This window comes from Chiloscyllium punctatum, chromosome 8 (assembly GCF_047496795.1).
Source record: "Chiloscyllium punctatum isolate Juve2018m chromosome 8, sChiPun1.3, whole genome shotgun sequence".
Taxonomy (NCBI): domain Eukaryota; kingdom Metazoa; phylum Chordata; class Chondrichthyes; order Orectolobiformes; family Hemiscylliidae; genus Chiloscyllium; species Chiloscyllium punctatum.
Genome location: NC_092746.1, coordinates 114,784,726 through 114,802,741, shown reverse-complemented (window position 1 = coordinate 114,802,741; position 18,016 = coordinate 114,784,726). Strand labels below are relative to the sequence as shown.

At 43.4% G+C, this 18,016-nt stretch overlaps 1 protein-coding gene across 2 annotated transcripts in view; it reads right to left on the bottom strand.

The window, feature by feature from the left end:
- obscnb (obscurin, cytoskeletal calmodulin and titin-interacting RhoGEF b) overlaps positions 1-18,016 on the bottom strand; it is an 802,448-nt gene that overhangs the window by 345,773 nt on the left and 438,659 nt on the right. For both annotated transcript variants that reach the window (XM_072576281.1, XM_072576282.1), the window contains 3 exons: positions 8,116-8,382; positions 7,136-7,402; positions 1,964-2,230 (listed from right to left, as the gene is read on the bottom strand). In XM_072576281.1, coding sequence (XP_072432382.1) covers positions 1,964-2,230; positions 7,136-7,402; positions 8,116-8,382 — 801 coding nt within the window. The remainder of the gene's footprint in view (positions 1-1,963; positions 2,231-7,135; positions 7,403-8,115; positions 8,383-18,016) is intronic.

Genomic DNA, 18,016 nt, shown 5'->3' with positions numbered 1-18,016 from the left:
GGGATAAGGGGGCCTTTTTCATGATGGCAGCTGGTGACGAGTGAAATTCCACAAGGGTCCATGTTGGAACTACAACTATTCACATTATACATTAACGATCTGGACCAAAGAACTGAGGGCATTGTTGCTATATTTGCAGATGACACAAAGGTAGTTGGAGGGGTAGGAAGTTTAAGGAAGCAGGCAGGCAGCATGAGGACAAGGACAGGCTTGAAAAATAGGCAAAGAAGTGGCAGAAGGCATGCAATATGTGAAAGTCTGAGCTTATGCTCTTTGATAGGATGAATAGAGCTGTAGACTATTGTCTAAATAGGGAATTGCTTTGGAAATCTGAAGCACAAAGAGACTTAGGAAATCTTGTTCAGGATTCTCTTAAGGTTAACATGCGTGTTCACTTGGCAATTAGAAAAGCAAATGAAATGTAAGCATTCATTTCGAGACGGCTACAATATAAGAGTAAAAATGTACTGCTGAGGCTGTATATGGTTCTGGTCAGACATATTTGGAATGCTGTGAGCGGTTTTAGGCTCCATATCTAAGGAAAGATGTGTTGCTGTTAACAAGTGGTTTACAAGAATGATCCTGGGGGTGAAGGGTTTGTCATATAAGGAGCTGTTAAAGACCTTGGGTCTGTATTTCATTGGGTTTAGAAGGATGGGGGGATCTCACTGAAACTTGTAGAATATAGAGAATTGTGGATAAGTGAACATGCAGAAAGGTTTCCACTTGTACAAGCCTCAGCCTCAGAGTGAAGAGATGACCCTTTACAAATGAGATGAGGAGGAGCTTCTTCAGCCAGGAAGTGGAGCTCATTGGTACAGAAGGCTATGGAGGCCAAGTCAATGACTGTATTTAAGACAGAGGCAAATAGGTTCTTGATTGGTAAGGGGGTCAAGGGTTACAGAAGGCAGGAGAATGGGGTTGAGAAACATATCAGCCATGATCAAATGGGGGAGCAGACTCAATGGGCCAAATGGCCTAATTCTGCTCCTATGTTTTACAGTCATCTGTAATAGGCATTCTAACAAAAATAAACTTTAAGAGATATTTTGTGAGTCAACAAAGTGTGGCACTGGAAAAGGCACAGAAAGTCAGGAAGCATCTGAGATGTAGGAGTCAACATTTCAGGTATAACCCTTCATGAGTCCTGATGAATGGTTATGGCTGAAACGTCAACTCTCTTGCTCCTCAGATGCTGCCTGACCAACTGTGCCTTTTCCAGCACCACACTTTATCGACTCAAGATCTTCTGTGAATGAAGTATTCATTCTGGGGCATGAAATAGTTTTCACAGGGAATTATAACAACAGCATAAAACCATAAGAAAAAGGAACAGTTCTTCGACTCCCTCTGCCATTCAAAAGGATCATTGCTGATCTGACATGCCTCGCATCCACTTTTCTGCATTTTCACCATAACGCTTGATTCCCTACTGATCAAGAATCTTTGTCTCAACCTTAAGTATACACAAGGTCTCTGCCACCACAGCTCTCTGTTGCAAGGAATTGTAAACAATCCTCTGGGAGAAGAAACTCCTCCTTATTTTAGTCCTAAATTAGCAACTCTTCACTCTGAGACTATGCCCTCTGGTCCAAGACTCTCCCATGTCGAGAAACGTCCTTTTAGCATTTATCTGTCAGGGTCCTTGAGAATTCGATATGTTTCAAGTTGAAGCTGCTTTGGAAACCTGGACTTGGATTTTGTTATCTGGTTGTGATGTTAGTGACTCCAATATATTTTCATCACATGGTTAACCAGAAATCTTTAAAATTCTTATTGCTTGCCATTGTACAGATTGTTGTTTGGCTACACTGTGAACATACCTTCCTTCACCAGCAATTCCCCAGGTTGGGCTTGAACCTCAAGCTTAGTAGCAGTGATGCTACCACTGTGTCTCAAGATGTCCTCTTCAATGTATACACTCATGTGCCCAATTGTTTTCTTTATTAATTTATTAACCTACCTTTCACAGCTACAAAAGCTGTAGTTTGCTGATCCTCAAATGAACAAGAATACTCTCCTCCATCTTCTGATTTCATGTCATGAATCTGTAAAATTTGTACAAGACCATCCTGTTTCATTTCATACTTCTCATTTGGAAAGATCAATAATGTTCCTTTCCTCCAGGTAACCGGCACATTAGGTTTTGATAATTCACAGAATAAGGTGCCTGTGTCATACTCCTTCACTTCTATGTTCTGTAGTTCTTTTTGCAATATTATAGGCGCAGCTGAAATAAAGCCAAATACACTTAATTGATCAGATCTTTTACAAAATTTCAATATTTCATTTACAAGGAGTAAAAAACATGAAAGAAAAAAAATCATTGTCATTTTCAAATAATCTTATCACAAATACAGATTTAAGTCACACAGAATCCATTATCACCAAGGGACATCCAGCAATCAATCTGTATGCACTTCCAGGACCGAATTAATTGAATCCTCCTTTTTAGGGAAACTGGATGGCCACCTAAAGCAACAATCTTACATATGTTATTGAAGACCCTAGCATCCATTCTAGGATCAATTCAGTAAATTTGTTAGCAATAAATTCGGCTAACAAAAGGGGATACTTCAGTTGCCAATACTGAGCAAGTTGTGGCTATCAATAAAACGTAATATTGTTTCAAATGCAAGCCTTTATAAGGCAATAACATTTTAACATTTAAGGTAAAACAGGCTTTTCCCAGAATGGTGGATTGTGATCATGGTAATTCTGCCAGGAGACAAGGAGAATTGAAGTTTTGGGCATGAGCCCTTCTTCAGGATTGAGGAAAGTGTGTCCAGCAGGCTAAGATAAAAGGTAGGGAGGAGGGACGTTGGAAATGCAATAGGTGGAAGGGGGTCAAGGTGAGGGTGATAGGCCGGAGTGGGGTGGGGGCGGAGAGGTCACGTTTCGTGCAATCTTCTTCCTGACCTCTCCGCCCTCACCTCCACTCCGGCCTATCACCCTCACCTTAACCTCCTTCCACCTATCGCATTTCCAACGCCTCTCCCCCAAGTCCCTCCTCCCTACCTTTTATCTTAGCCTACTGGACACACTTTCCTCATTCCTGAAGAAGGGCTCATGCCCGAAACGTCAATTCTCCTGCTCCATGGATGCTGCCTGACCTGCTGCGCTTTTCCAGCAACACATTTTCAGCTCTGATCTCCTGCATCTGCAGTCCTCACTTTCTGCCAGGAGACAACCCAATATGATTAGTAAATGAAACCTACTGACATACAAGTTTACACATAACAGGTGCAGATGTTTTGGTAAAGATGCAGACACATAAAGGAATATTTTTTAAAAACTCATTACACATCACCAAATTCAGATTTTGACTGTCCCCTCATGGGCTGTAACACAAGCTCCTCCAAACAAAACAAAATCTCACAGACATTCCACAAATTCCTTTTCTTGAGATCCTCTATCAACCTGATTTTGCCAGTTCACCTGCATATTGAAATTCACCATGATTATTGCAAAAAGGAATATAGAAAAAGCTACTGCTATGAAAATCAGATGAAGTAATTTTTGTGTTGGCCAAAATGCAGTATGCTGGTATGACATAGTTCTCTGTTCAAAGTGATGGGTCTGATTGAAGATTTAAAGAACAGGGAACTGTAAGAGCTGTTCTTGATGCTAGAAGATACTAAAACTTTGGGACTCTCCCTGAAGTGAGTGATGGGAGACTGTAAAAAAGCTGAGAGAACTTTGGATTTTAATGTTCAAGGCTACATATTTCCTGGGAGCTTGGTGAAAAATAGCTAATGAACAAGTATCTTTTCTGTAGTTCAATATATTAGTTGACTGTACTGTAATGTTTCGCCAATGATGTGAGTTTTTTTGTCACAGTAAAAGGTCTCATAGAAATATAGAAAAAAGGAGTAGAAGGTTTTTAGCCCTTCCAGTCTGCTCCACTCTTCATAAAGTCATGGTGGGAAAGTTGCTGGAGAAGTTATTGAGGGATAAAATCTATTTATATTTGGAACAGAATGGGCATATCAGTGATAGGCAACATGGTTTTGTGCGGGGTAGATCGTGCCTTACCAACTTAATAGAGCTCTTTGAGGAAGTGACCAAGTTGATAGCTGAAGGAAGGGCTGTAGATGTCATATACATGGACTTTAGTAAGGTGTTTGATAAGGTTCCCCATGGTAAACTAATGGAGAAAGTGAAGTCACATGGTGTGCAAGGTGTTACCACTTCCTCTGGCAGCTCATTCCATACGTGTACTACCCTCTAATTGAAAAGGTTGTCCCTTAGGTCCCTTTTATATCTTTCCCCTTTCACCCTAAATCTATGCCCTCTACTTCTGGACTCCCCCATCCCACGGAAAAGACTTTGTCTATTTATCCTATCCATGCCCCTCATGATTTTATAAACCTCTATAAAGGTCATGCCTGAGCCTCCGACGCTCCAAGGAAAACAGCGCCAGCCTATTCAATCTCTTCCTATAGCTCAAATCCTCCAACCCTGGCAACATCCATGTCAATCTTTTCTGAACTCTTTCAAGTTTCACAAGCTTTTGATAAGGAAGGAGACCAGAATTGCATGCAATATTCCAAAAGTGGCCTAACCAATGTCCTGCAATATGAACTTCCAACTCCTTTACTCCAATACTCAATACTCTAACCAATAAAGGAAAGCATTCCAAATGCCTTCTTCACTAGCCTATCTATTTGCGGCTCTACTTTCAAGGAGCTACGAACCAGCACTCAGTAAGTTCATAGCTCATCATCCAGCTCAGTATCCTCTTCCTGTTTTCTCTTCATATTCTTTAATCCATTTAGCCCTTCATTGCTAACATTGCTACCTGCTTCTTGAAAACATTCAATGTTTTGGCCTGAACTGCTCTTTCTGGCAGAAAACTCCACAGACTCATCACTCTGAGTGAAGGAATTTCTTCTCATCTCATTTTTATGGCCTACCCTTTATCCTTAGACTTTGACCCCTGGTTCTGGACTCCCCAGTCATTGGGAACATTGTGCCCATACTCTGTCTAGTCCATAGGTTTCTATGAGATTCCCCTCATTCTCCTAATTCCTACTGAAGAGTTTCAACTGATGCAGTTTATCTTCATATGTTAGTCCTGCCATCCCAGGAATAAGTCTGATAAATCTTCATTGATCTCTCTTTAGAGCCAGAACAGTCTTCTTCAGACAAGGAGACTAAAACTGCACACAATACTTCAGGTGTGGTCTCACCAAAGCTTTGTACAATTGCAGCAAGACATCCCTGCTCCTATGCCCAAATCCTTGTGTTATGAAGGTTAACATATCACTTGCTGTTTTCCCTATATGCTGAAGCATCTCTCCACCCTCCTCACAGGTCACCCTCCTGCCCAGCTTCATGTCATCTGCAAACTTGGCAGTATCACATAGAGTTCCCTTACTTGGAATTTAAGCACTGAGCCCAGCAATATCCCACTAGTTATTGCCTAAAAAGACCTTTTTATTCTTCTTCTTTGTTTCCTGTTAGCCAACCAGTTTAGAACGCCATCCCCAGTCCCATGCACATTATTTTTACATGTTAAACTCATTTGTGGGACCCTTTCTGAAAGTCCAAGTAAACCGTATCCAACGGCTCCCCCTTATCAACTTGACCAGTTACATCTATGAAAAATTCTAGTAGATTTGTTAAGCATGATTTCCCCATCAAAACTCCATGCTACCTCTGCCCAATCCTGTCACTGTTTGATAAATACTCTACCATTAAATCTTTTAGAATGAAGTCTAGCATTTTTCTGACTATCAATGTCAGGCAAACCGGTCTATAATTCTGTGTTTTCTCTCTACTTCCTTTTTTAAATACTGGGGTTATTTTAGTTACTCGCCAAACCACAGGATCTGTTCCAGTGTCTGTATAGAACCTTGAAAGATGACCAGCAATGCATCCAATATTTCTAAAGCCATTTCCTCAAATACTACATTTCCTTACTAATACTGATTTCCTTCAACTATCCCCTCCTTGTATTCTCCAACACTTCAGGACGTTACTTGTGTCCTGTGTTGTGAAATCAGAACCAAAATATGTATATAATTGGTCTGGCATTTCCTTATTCCCCATTATAACTTCCCTTCTTCCTGATTGGAAGTGACTTAGATTGGTCTTCACCAATCTTTCTCTCTTCACTTTCCTATAGCAGTTTCTACAATCAGTTGTATGTTCCCTGCAAGCTTCTCTCATAATCTGTTTTGCCCTTTGTAATCAATCCCTTTATCCTCCTTTGCTAAAATCTAAACTGCTCCCAGTCTTCAGCTCTGCTGCTTTTTTTGGCCAATCTGTATGCTCCTATCTTGGATCTAATACCCTTAACATCATTTCTTAGCCATGATTAGGCCACTTATCCCATTTTATTTTTGTTCCAGACAGGAATGAACAATTGTTGGACAGGAGCAAATATATCTTTTCACACTTAAATGAATTTTTTTAAAGTGAGTTATTCTCTAAAACAGCTGATTCTGGTTTCCACTGAGTGCAAAACTATAGCTGCAAGTTTAAAAGTATCTTCATTTTCAAATACAATCACATTCTTTGTTCTTCTACAGTGGCAATGTCTAGCTCTCATAATGCAAGAAAGGTGTCAAAAGATTTTTATATTTTATTTCTGCAATCCACCTGAGCAAGTTATCATCCTAGCCAGATTGTTCATATCAAATTCATTCTTGTGCTGTTTTAATGCATTCTTTAATTAGTTTCCTTTAAAACGTGGTAAGTTGACAGAAATGTATTAATATATTCATTTCTGACAACAAATTTCATCAAACTATATCAGCTCAAGTGGCAGGTAGAAATTCTTTATGATTTATAATGCAAGACCGTCTAGTGCAACACGATGTAAAATGTTACAAACTAAACTAAAATTAAATCATTTGAATAAAACAGGACAATAAGTTTTTTACATAGCAGTCTAGCAGTCGCAAATAACACTCAAATGACAGCTTTATGTTCTATTTCTAATGATTTTGCCAGAACAACAATCATGAAATACATGAAATGATCAAAAGCAGATAAATTAAAATTGCTTAAGGCTGAAAATGGGGTGAAAAGAACCAAACTTTCGAAGAAGTAAGGCAAAAGCAACACCAAAGAAGTAGCAAGGATCACAATTTATGATAGATCTCTACTGAATGGTAACATTTCATACCATTAACTTTCAAGTAGCCAGTAGTCTGTTGGTCCCCAGAATCACAGGTATATTGACCGGCATCTTCCACATTCACATTGTGAATTGATAGTTGAACAATGGGACCATCTTGTTTCATTTCATATTTGTTGCTAGAATGTAGCGTGAGAGACCCCTTCCTCCATTCTACTGGAGCACCAGGCTTAGTAAGCTCGCAATGCAGTGTGACAACATTACCTTCTTCTGCTTCTTCATTTTGCAGTTCTTGTCTGAACAGCACAGGTAAGGCTACATAATTTAGAAAAACATTTATAGCCAGTATCAGAATATCAATTTTAAACAATTTGGTTTTACTTAAATTAAGAAATGCTGGAAACAACTGCTAAAATATTATTTTTAAAACTACAAGTCATTGGTTGTGGATTTTCACAAGGAACAACCATCTGCAATCTTCCATTTGTCTTAGGACTGTAACAAACTCTTAATATACTTCGCCTCATAAAGATTGCTTTTTATCACATTCTTGTGACACCACCTCAACACTGTTGACTTTCAAGTAGTCTTGAAGGTGTAGACTACAATTATATAAGCCACTACCATATCCTTGTTGTTTGATCAAAAATCTTTATTCCTGTATATTAAAATCATTCCCATCATGTGAGTTGAGTCTGGTTTTGAGTTATCATCTATTCAATACTCCATCACTACTCCCAATTTAATGCATTTATCTAGGTTATACCAGGCCCACTAAACTCCAGGTAGCACGGACAGCTACATTTAACAAATTGATCCACTCACAACAAATAAAAATATACAATCATTTGTTACCAATGTATTAGTAAACAAATAATCTACAAGAAGCTAAAAACTGATTGGAGGGAAATAGTTTTAAAAATCTTGACGAACAAAAATAACTTATGCAATTATGTACAGTGGTTGAATGATAATAGTAACTTTCAAAGACAAAGGATAGATTCCAATATGAATTTCTTCCATTTTACCTTTCACATTTAGAGAAGCAGTGGTTTGTCTTTCGCCTGAATCACATGTGTATTCACCAGCATCTTCTGGTTCCACATCATGAATGAACAATTCTACAATGGGGCCCCAATTCTTCATTTCATATTTTCCACATGGCAAGAGCACTACAGATCCTTTCCGCCATTCTACTGCAGCATCAGGTTTAGTAATTTCACAGTGAAACTTAGCTATGCCACCTTCTTCTGCCTCCACATTCTGAAGCACTTGTTTGAAAAGCACCGGCAAGACTGAGAAATTAAATTTAAAGTTTATTAGAACACTGATTTGTCTCTTCCATTTAAAAATGATTTTTATTGGACACAAAATACATTCTGATTTCACTCTTTCTCTGGCTATCTTGGAAATGTACTCTTCTTTGAATAAGAACATTGAAATGGAATAGGCAATTTAACTCCTTAAGTGTGTCATCTACTCAATATTATCATGACTGAAATGCTTACCTCCATTCAGCTGCTGTTGCTTTGTATCCTTTAAAATTTTGGTTAACAAATATCTTTTCATGTAGTATACAAAATTACCAACTGACTGAGTTTAACTGTTGCTTGAAGACTATTCTGTACATCATTTACATGTGAAAATGTTTCCTATCTTCATTTCTGAAAGTTCTGGTTGAAAGGTGTTCCAGTACACAGAAGGATGAGAGTAGGGAGGACATGGACAGGATTTCATGGTCACAGAAGTGTGCTGGCAGACAGCAAGCTGGTTTGAAGTGTGTCTACTTCAACACCAGGAGTATCCGGAATAAGGTAGGTGAGCTTGCAACATGGATAGCTCTAGGACTTCAATGTTGTGGCCATTTCAGAGACATGGTTAGAGTAGGGTCAGGAATGGATGTTGCAAGTTCCAGTTTAATGATCTTTTATTAAGATCAAGGAAGGTAGTAAAAGAGGGGGAGGTGTGGCCTTGTTAGTCAACGACAGTATAATGGTGGCTGAAAGAACTTTTGATGAGGACTCGTTTACTGAGGTGGTATGGGCTGAGGTTAGAAACAGGACAGGAGAGGTCACATTGCTGGCAGTTTTTTATAGGCCTCCGCAAAGTTTCAGGGATGTGGAGGAAGAATTGGCAAAACAATTCTGGGCAGGAATGAAAGGAACAGAGTGGTCATTATAGGGGACTTTAACTTCCCCACCATTGACTGGAAATGCTATAACTCTAGTATGTCGAATGGATCAGTTTTTGTCCAATGTGTGCAGGAGGGTTTCCTGACGCAGTATGTCAAAGGAGAGAGTGAGGACTGCAGATGCTGGAGATCAGAGCTTAAAAATGTGTTGCTGGAAAAGCGCAGCAGGTCAGGCAGCATAGAAGGAACAGGGCAACCGACGTTACGGGCATAAGCCCTTCATCAGGAATGTGGAGGGTGTGCCAAGCAGGCTAAGATAAAAGGTAGGGAGGAGGGACTTGGGGGAGGGGCATTGGGAATACGATAGGTGGAAGGAGGTTAATGTGAGGGTGATAGGCCAGAGAGAGGGTGGGGGCGGAGAGGTCGGGAAGAAGATTGCAGGTCAAGAAGGTGGTGCTGAGTCTGAGGGTTGGGACTGAGGAAAGGTGGGGGGAGGGGAAATGAGAAAGCTGGAGAAATCTGCATTCATCCCTTGTGGTTGGAGGGTTCCTAGGTGGAAGATGAGGCGCTCTTTCTCCAGCCATCGTGTTGCCATGGTCTGGCGATGGAGGAGGCCAAGGACCTGCATGTCTTTGGCAGAGTGGGAGGGGGAGTTAAAGTGTTGAGCCATGGGGCGGTTGGGTTGGTTAGTGCGGGTGTCCCAGAGGTGTTCTCTGAAACGTTCCGCAAGTAGGCAGCCTGTCTCCCCAATGTATAGGAGACCACATCGGGTGCAGCGGATGCAGTAAATGATGTGTGTGGAGGTGCAGGTGAATTTCTGACGGATATGGAAGGATCCCTTGGGGCCTTGGAGGGAAGTGAGGGGGGGAGGTGTGGACGGAAGTTTTGCATTTCTTGCGGTTGCAGGGGAAGGTGCCAGGAGTGGAGGTTGGGTTGGTGGGGGGTGTGGATCTGACGAGGGAGTCGCCGAGGGAGTGGTCTTTCCGGAACGTTGATAGGGGTGGGGAGGGAAATATATCCTTGGTGATGGGGTCTGCTTGGAGGTGGCGGAAATGACGAAGGATGATACAATGTATCTGGAGGTTGTTGGGGTGGTAGGTGAGGACCAGTGGGGTTCTGTCCTGGTGGCGACTGGAGGGACGGGTTCAAGGGCGGAGGAGCGGGAAGTGGAGGAGATGCGGTGGAGAGCATCGTCAACCACGTCTGAGGGGAAATTGTGGATATATTTCCCTCCCCACCCCTATCAGCATTCCAGAAAGACCACTCCCTCCGCCACTCCCTCGTCAGATCCACACCCCCCACCAACCCAGCCTCAACTCCCGGCACCTTACCCTGCAACCGCAAGAAAATCAAAACTTGCGCCCATACGTCCCCCCTCACCTCCCTCCAAGGCCCCAAAGGATCCTTTCGTATCCATCACAAATTCACCTGCAACTCCACACACATCATTTACTGCATCCGCTGCACCCGATGTGGCCTCCTATACATTGGGGAGACAGGCCGCCTACTTGCGGAACGTTTCAGAGAACCCCTCTAGGACACCCGCACCAACCAATCTAACTGCCCCATGGCTGAACACTTTAACTCCCCCTCTCACTCCGCCAAGGACATGCAGGTCCTTGGCCTCCTCCAACGCCAGACCATGGCAACATGACGGCTGAAGGAAGAGCGCCTCATCTTCCGCCTAGGAACCCTCCAACCACAAGGGATGAATGCAGATTTCTCCAGCTTTCTCATTTCCCCTCCCTCCACCTTTTCTCAGTCCCAACCCTCAGACTCAGCACTGCCTTCTTGACCTGCAATCTTCTTCCGACCTCTCCGCCCCCACCCTCTCTCTGGCCTATCACCCTCACCTTAACCTCCTTCTACCTATCATATTCCCAATGCCCCTCCCCCAAGTCCCTCCTCCCTACCTTTTATCTTAGCCTGCTTGGCACACCCTCCTCATTCCTGAAGAAGTGCTTATGCCCGAAATGTCGGTTCCCCTATTCCTTGGATGCTGCCTGACCTGCTGCGCTTTTCCTGCAACACATTTTTAAGCACAGTATGTCAAAGGGCCAACAAGAGGGGAGGCCACACTGGATCTGGTACTTGGTAATGAACTAGGCCAGGTGTTTGATTTAGTGGTATGTGAGCACTTTGGAGAGAGTGATCATAATTCGGGTACGTTTAGTTTAGCGATGGAAAGGGATAGGTACATGCCACAGGGCATGAGTTATAGATGAGGAAAGAGCAATTATAATACAATTAGCCAAGACTTTGGCAGCATAGAATGGGGTAGCAAAATGCAGGGGATAGGGACAATCGAAATGTGGAACTGGTTTAAGGAACAGATATTGCATGTCCTTGATGGGTATGTCCCTGTCAGGCAGAGAGGAAGTGATAAGGTAAGGGAACCATGGTTTACTAAAGAAATTGTATCTTTTGTTAAGTGGAAGAGGAAGGCTTATGGGATGTTGAGTCGAGATGATTCAGATAAGGCGACGGAGAGTTACAGATTAGCAAGGAAGGATTTAAAGAGAGAGTTAAGAAGAGCAAGGAGGGGACATGAGCAGTCTTTAGCAGGAAGAATTAAGGAGAACCCTAAAGCTTTCTATCGGCATGTGATGAATAAAAGGATGACGAGGGTAGGAATAGGGCCAGTCAAAGACAGAAGTGGGAAGTTGTATGTGGACCTTGTGGAAATTGGAGAGGTGCTAAATTAATATTTCTCATCTATTTTCACTCAGGAAAAGAAGAATATTGTAGAGGAGAAGACTGAGATACGAGCCATTAGACTAGAAAGGATTGAGGTTAGTAAGGAGGAGATGTTATCAATTATAGAATATGTGAAAGTAGGTAAGTCCCCTGGGTCGGATGGGATTTATCCGAGGATTCTGTAGGAAGCGAGGGAGGAGATGGCAGAGGCTTTGGCCTTGATCTTTCAGTTGTTATTGTCTACAGGTTTGGAACCAGAGGAATGGGGGATTGCAAATGTTATGCCCTTGTTCAAGAAGGTCAGCAGAGGTGACCCAGGTAATTATAGACCAGCTGTAGGAAAAGTTTGGAATGGATTATAAGAAATAGGATTTATAATCATCTAGCAAGCAACAATTTGATTGGACATAGTCCACATGCTTTCATCAAGAGTAGGTCGTGTTTCACAAACCTCGCTGAGTTTTTTGAGGAAGTGGCCAAGCATGTGGATGAGGGTAGGGCAGTTGACGTGGTGTACATAGACTTCAGTAAAGCTTTTGATAAGGTTCCACATGGTAGGCTATTGGAGGAAATGTGGAGGCATGGATTGACGGTGATTTAACAGTTTGGATTAGAAACTGGCTTTCTGTAAGAAGGCAACAAGTAGTGGTTGATGGAAAATATTCTGCCTGGAGTCCGGTTACTAGTGGTGTGCCGCAGGATCTGTTTTGGGACCAATGTTGTTTATCTGTTTTATAAATGACTTTGACGCAGGCATAAGTGGATGGATTAGTAAGTTTCCAGATGACCTTAAAGTCGATGGAGTGGTGGACAGTGTGGAAGAATGTTGCAGGTTGCAGGGAGACTTGGATAAACTGCAGAATTGGGCTGAAAGGTGGCAAATGGAGTTCAATGCAGATAAATGTGAGGTGATTCACTTTGGGAAGTATAACAGAAGGCACAATACTGGGTCAATGGAAAGATTCTTGGTAGTGTGGATGTGCAGAGGGATCTTGGTGCCCACGTACATAGATCCCTGATAGTTGTTACCCAGGTTGATAGTGCTGTTAAGAAAGCGTACGGTGTGTTAGGTTTTATTGGTAGAGAGATTGAGTTCTAGAGCTGTGATGTCATGTTGCAACAAAATGCTAATGCGGCCTCACTTGGAATATTGTGTACACTACTGTTCGCCCCATTACAGGAAGGATGTGGGAAAGGTGCAGAGGAGATTTACCAGGATGTTGCCTGGTCTGGAGCGAAGGTCTTAGGAGGAAAGCCTGAGGGACTTGGGTCTGTTCTCATTGGAGAGAAGAAGGCTAAGAGGGGATTTAATAGATACCTACAAGATGATCAGAGGATTAGATAGGGTGGACAGTGAGAGTCTTTTTCCTAGGATGATGATGTCAGCCTGTATGGGGGGGGGTGGGCATAGCTGCAAATTGAGTGGTAATAGACGTAAGACAGATGTCAGAGGCAGGCTCTTTACTTAAGAACATGGAATGCCCTGCCTGCCAATGTAGTTAACTCAGCCACATGAGGGGCATTTAAACAATTCTTGGATAAGTATATGGATGATGATGGGATAGTGTAGGCGAATGGGCTTAGAGTAACTCACAGGTCTGTGCAACATCGAGTGTCGAAAGGCCTGTTCTGTGTAGTATTGGTCTAGGTTCTAAAACTTCACTTAGTCTCAGGCTAGTAGAAAAAGTTTCTCAGTACTTACTCTATCTGATCATCTTAGCATCTTGAAAACTTAAATCAAATTATCCAATGACCATCAAAATTCCAAGGACTACAACCAAATTTGTTCCTCACAATTTAAACTTTAGAATTTTGTAAATCTATGCTTCACTCAATCCCTCTAGAACTGCCATACCTTTCCAAAGGTGTGATGTCCAAAACTGCTCACAGCTCTCTAGTTATTACTTGCACTTATATAGCTGTAGAATAATTTCTACACCTTGTGTAACTGTCCTCTGGTATTGTTCAATGGGATTTTGATGCTGGCCAAACTTGCGGCAATCAGGTTACCACATTCCCCACAAGATCCAAATTAAATGCAATACATGAAACAAAGCTGCAATCTTTGAAAATTGATATTTAAAACTGTCAACAATCGACAGCAATACATTCATTAACAGAGCCATGTGAATAGCTTCAAGCGGATTTTGAAATCCAACTGTGCTGCAAAGCAAACTTGCGAAATTCACTCTCAAGTAGTAACAATCTGAGAGCTTAAGTGTTTTGACTATGCACTTCAATTTATTTTAAAAATAAACTTATTTCAGAGTAAACTATCTATTGTTTGATAATTAGGAGACTCAGTAAAGGAAAAATATGAACAAATCTCTATGTATTGGCCTCTGCACTCTCACCTTTACCTTGCTAATGTGTGTGTCACCCGCCATTTCTGAACCCAGCATCCAAACATTTAAAAACTTTTGGCTCATGGCCATTCTCCCATAATATCTCCTTTTATCCCTATTGCCCGATTGTTTTCAATCTCTTTTATCAACAAAATTTGTTAAGGTGAAGAGTGACCACGTTTGTATCTTTCCCATCTGCCGAGTTTTCATATCTGAACTTTCATTCCCAAACAGGCATTGTGTTTTTTTTGTTTATACACCACAAATGTTTTTAAAACACCACCAACCATCCACAAAAAAAATCTTCATTTAGCATTCTCTGGGGCATTAGATTTCCTAAGTAAATTGTGAGATAATTATATTGTCAGACTCAGGCTGGACGTGTCTTCAAATGCTGATCATGCTAAACTAAAGGTCTCATTATTTTTCTTGTGTAATTAAACAGTGGTCTTTTACTTTCCAAGTCACTAGACACATACAACTATGCGGTGATAAATATATACTGTCTAACTAATATGTGACTCCTGTCCAACAAAGAACGGTACAGCACAGGAACAGGCCCTTTGGCCCACCAAGCCTATGATGCTTTTCTAAACTAAAATCCTGTTGAAATTAATGTCTGGTCTATATCCCTTTATTCCCTGTCTTTTCATATATCTATCAAGAGGCCACTTAAATGTTGTTATTGTACCTGTCTCCACCATTTCCTCAGGTCAGTGCATTCCAGTCACTTACCATTTTCTGTATCTTCTTTAATCTTAATCGTTTTTACATTAAACTACATCCCCTAGCAACTGACATTTCTAGCTTAGGAAAAAGACTTGACTATCCATTCTATCCTTGCCTTGTATAATTTTGTAAAGTTCTATCAGGTCACACCTCAGACTGCGACTACCAAGTTTGCCAATCCTTCTGAATCCAGCAACATCTGAAGACTCTCCAGAGTCTCCACATCCTTTTGTTAGTGTAGCAACCAGAACTGTCCACAATATTCCAAATATGGCTTAACTGAAGTTCTCTCAAGCTGAAACCTGACTTGGCAGTTTTTATGAGATAAAAACAATGACTGCAGATGCTGGAAACCATATTCTGGATTAGTGGTGCTGGAAGAGCACAGCAGTTCAGGCAGCATCCAAGTAGCTTCGAAATCGGCGTTTCGGGCAAAAGCCCTTCATCAGGAATAAAGGCAGTGAGCCTGAAGCGTGGAGAGATAAGCTAGAGGAGGGTGGGGGTGGGGAGAAAGTAGCATAGAGTACAATGGGTGAGTGGGGGAGGGGATGAAGGGGATGAAGGTCAAGGAGGAGAGGGTGGAGTGGATAGGTGGAAAAGAAGATAGGCAGGTAGGACAAGTCCGGACAAGTCAAGGGGACAGTTACTGAGCTGGACGTTTAGAACTAGGGTGAGGTGGGGGAAGAGGAAATGAGGAAACTGTTGAAGTCCACATTGATGCCCTGGCATATGGCATGTTTGCATTTGGCTTAGAGCATAAAAACTTAGAGCATAAAAAGTGTTCCGAGGCGGAAGATGAGGCGTTCTTCCTCCAGGCGTCTGGTGGTGAGGGAGCGGCGGTGAAGGAGGCCCAGGACCTCCATGTCCTCAGCAGAGTGGGAGGGGGAGTTGACATTTTGGGCCACGGGGCGGTGTGGTTGATTGGTGCGGGTGTCCCGGAGATGTTCTCTAAAGCGCTCTGCTAGGAGGTGCCCAGTCTTCCCAATGTAGAGAAGACCGCATCGGGAGCAATGGATACAATAAATGATATTAGTGGATGTGCAAGTAAAACTTTGATGGATGTGGAAGGCTCCTTTCGGGCCTTGGATAGAGGTGAGGGAGGAGGTGTGGGCACAGGTTTTACAGTTCCTGCGGTGGCAGGGGAAAGTGCCAGGATTGGAGGGTGGGTTGTTTGGGGGCATGGACCTGACCAGGTAGTCGCGGAGGGAACGGTCTTTGCGGAAGGCAGAAAGGGGTGGGGAGGGAAATATATCTCTGGTAGTGGGGTCTGTTTGGAGGTGGCGGAAATGTCGGTGGATGATTTGGTTTATGCGAAGGTTGGTAGGGTGGAAGGTGAGCACCAGGGGCGTTCTGTCCTTGTTATGGTTGGAGGGGTGGGGTATGAGGGCAGAGGTGCGGGATGTAGACGAGATGCGTTGGAGGGCATCTTTAACCACGTGGGAAGGGAAATTGCGGTCTCTAAAGAAGGAGGCCATCTGGTGTGTTCTGTGGTGGAACTGGTCCTCCTGGGAGCAGATCCGGCGGAGGCGGAGGAATTGGGAATACGGGATGTCATTTTTTCAAGAGGTAGGGTGGGAAGAGGTAAAATCCAGGTAGCTGTGGGAGTCGGTGGGTTTGTAAAAAATGTCAGTGTCAAGTCAGTCGTCATTAATGGAAATGGAGAGGTCCAGGAAGGGGAGGGAGGTGTCAGAGATGGTCCAGGTAAATTTAAGGTCAGGGTGGAATGTGTTGGTGAAGTTGATGAATTGCTCAACCTCCTCGTGGGAACACGAGGTGGCGCCGATGCAGTCATCAATGTAGCGGAGGAAGAGGTGGGGAGTGGTGTCGGTGTAATTACAGAAGATCAACTGCTCTACGTAGCCAACAAAGAGACAGGCATAGCTGGGGCCCATACGTGTGCCCATGGCTACCCCTTTGGTCTGGAGGAAGTGGGAGGATTCAAAGGAGAAATTGTTAAGGGTGAGGACCAGTTCGGCCAAACGAATGAGAGTGTTGGTGGAAGGGTACTGTTGGGGACGTCTGGAGAGGAAAAAACGGAGGGCTTGGAGGCCCTGGTCATGGCGGATGGAGGTGTAGAGGGATTGGATATCCATGGTGAAGATGAGGCGTTGGGGGCCACGGAAACGGAAGTCTTGGAGGAGGTGGAGGGCGTGGGTGGTGTCTCGAACGTACGTGGGGAGTTCCTGGACTAGGGGGGATAGGACAGTGTCGAGGTAGGTAGAGATGAGTTCAGTGGGGCAAGAGCATGCTGAGACAATGGGTCGGCCAGTGTGGTCAGGCTTGTGGATCTTGGGAAGGAGGTAGAACCGGGCAGTGCGGGGTTCCCAGACTATGAGGTTGGAAGCTGTGGGTGGGAGATCTCCTGAGGTGATGAGGTTCTGTATGGTCTGGGAGATGATGGTTTGGTGATGGGGGGCCTGCTATGCCTGTCTCTTTGTTGGCTACGTAGAGCAGTTGATCTTCCATAATTATACCGGCACCACTCCCCACCTCTTCCTCCACTACATTGATGACTGCATTGGCGCCACCTCGTGCTCCCGCAAGGAGGTTGAGCAATTCATCAACTTCACCTACACATTCCACCCTGACCTTAAATTTACCTGGACCATCTCTGACACCTCGCTCCCCTTCCTGGACCTCTCCATCTCCATTAGTGACGACCGACTTGACACTGACATTTTTTACAAACCCACCGACTCCCACAGCTACCTGGATTACACCTCTTCCCACCCTACCTCTTGCAAAAATGCCATCCCGTATTCCCAATTTCTCCGCCTCCGCCGTATCTGCTCCCAGGAGGACCAGTTCCACCACAGAACACACCAGATGGCCTCCTTCTTTAGAGACCGCAATTTCCCTTCCCACGTGGTTAAAGATGCCCTCCAACGCATCTCGTCTACATCCCGCACCTCTGCCCTCAGACCCCACCCCTCCAACCGTAACAAGGACAGAACGCCCCTGGTGCTCACCTTCCACCCTACCAACCTTCGCATAAACCAAATCATCCACCGACATTTCCGCCACCTC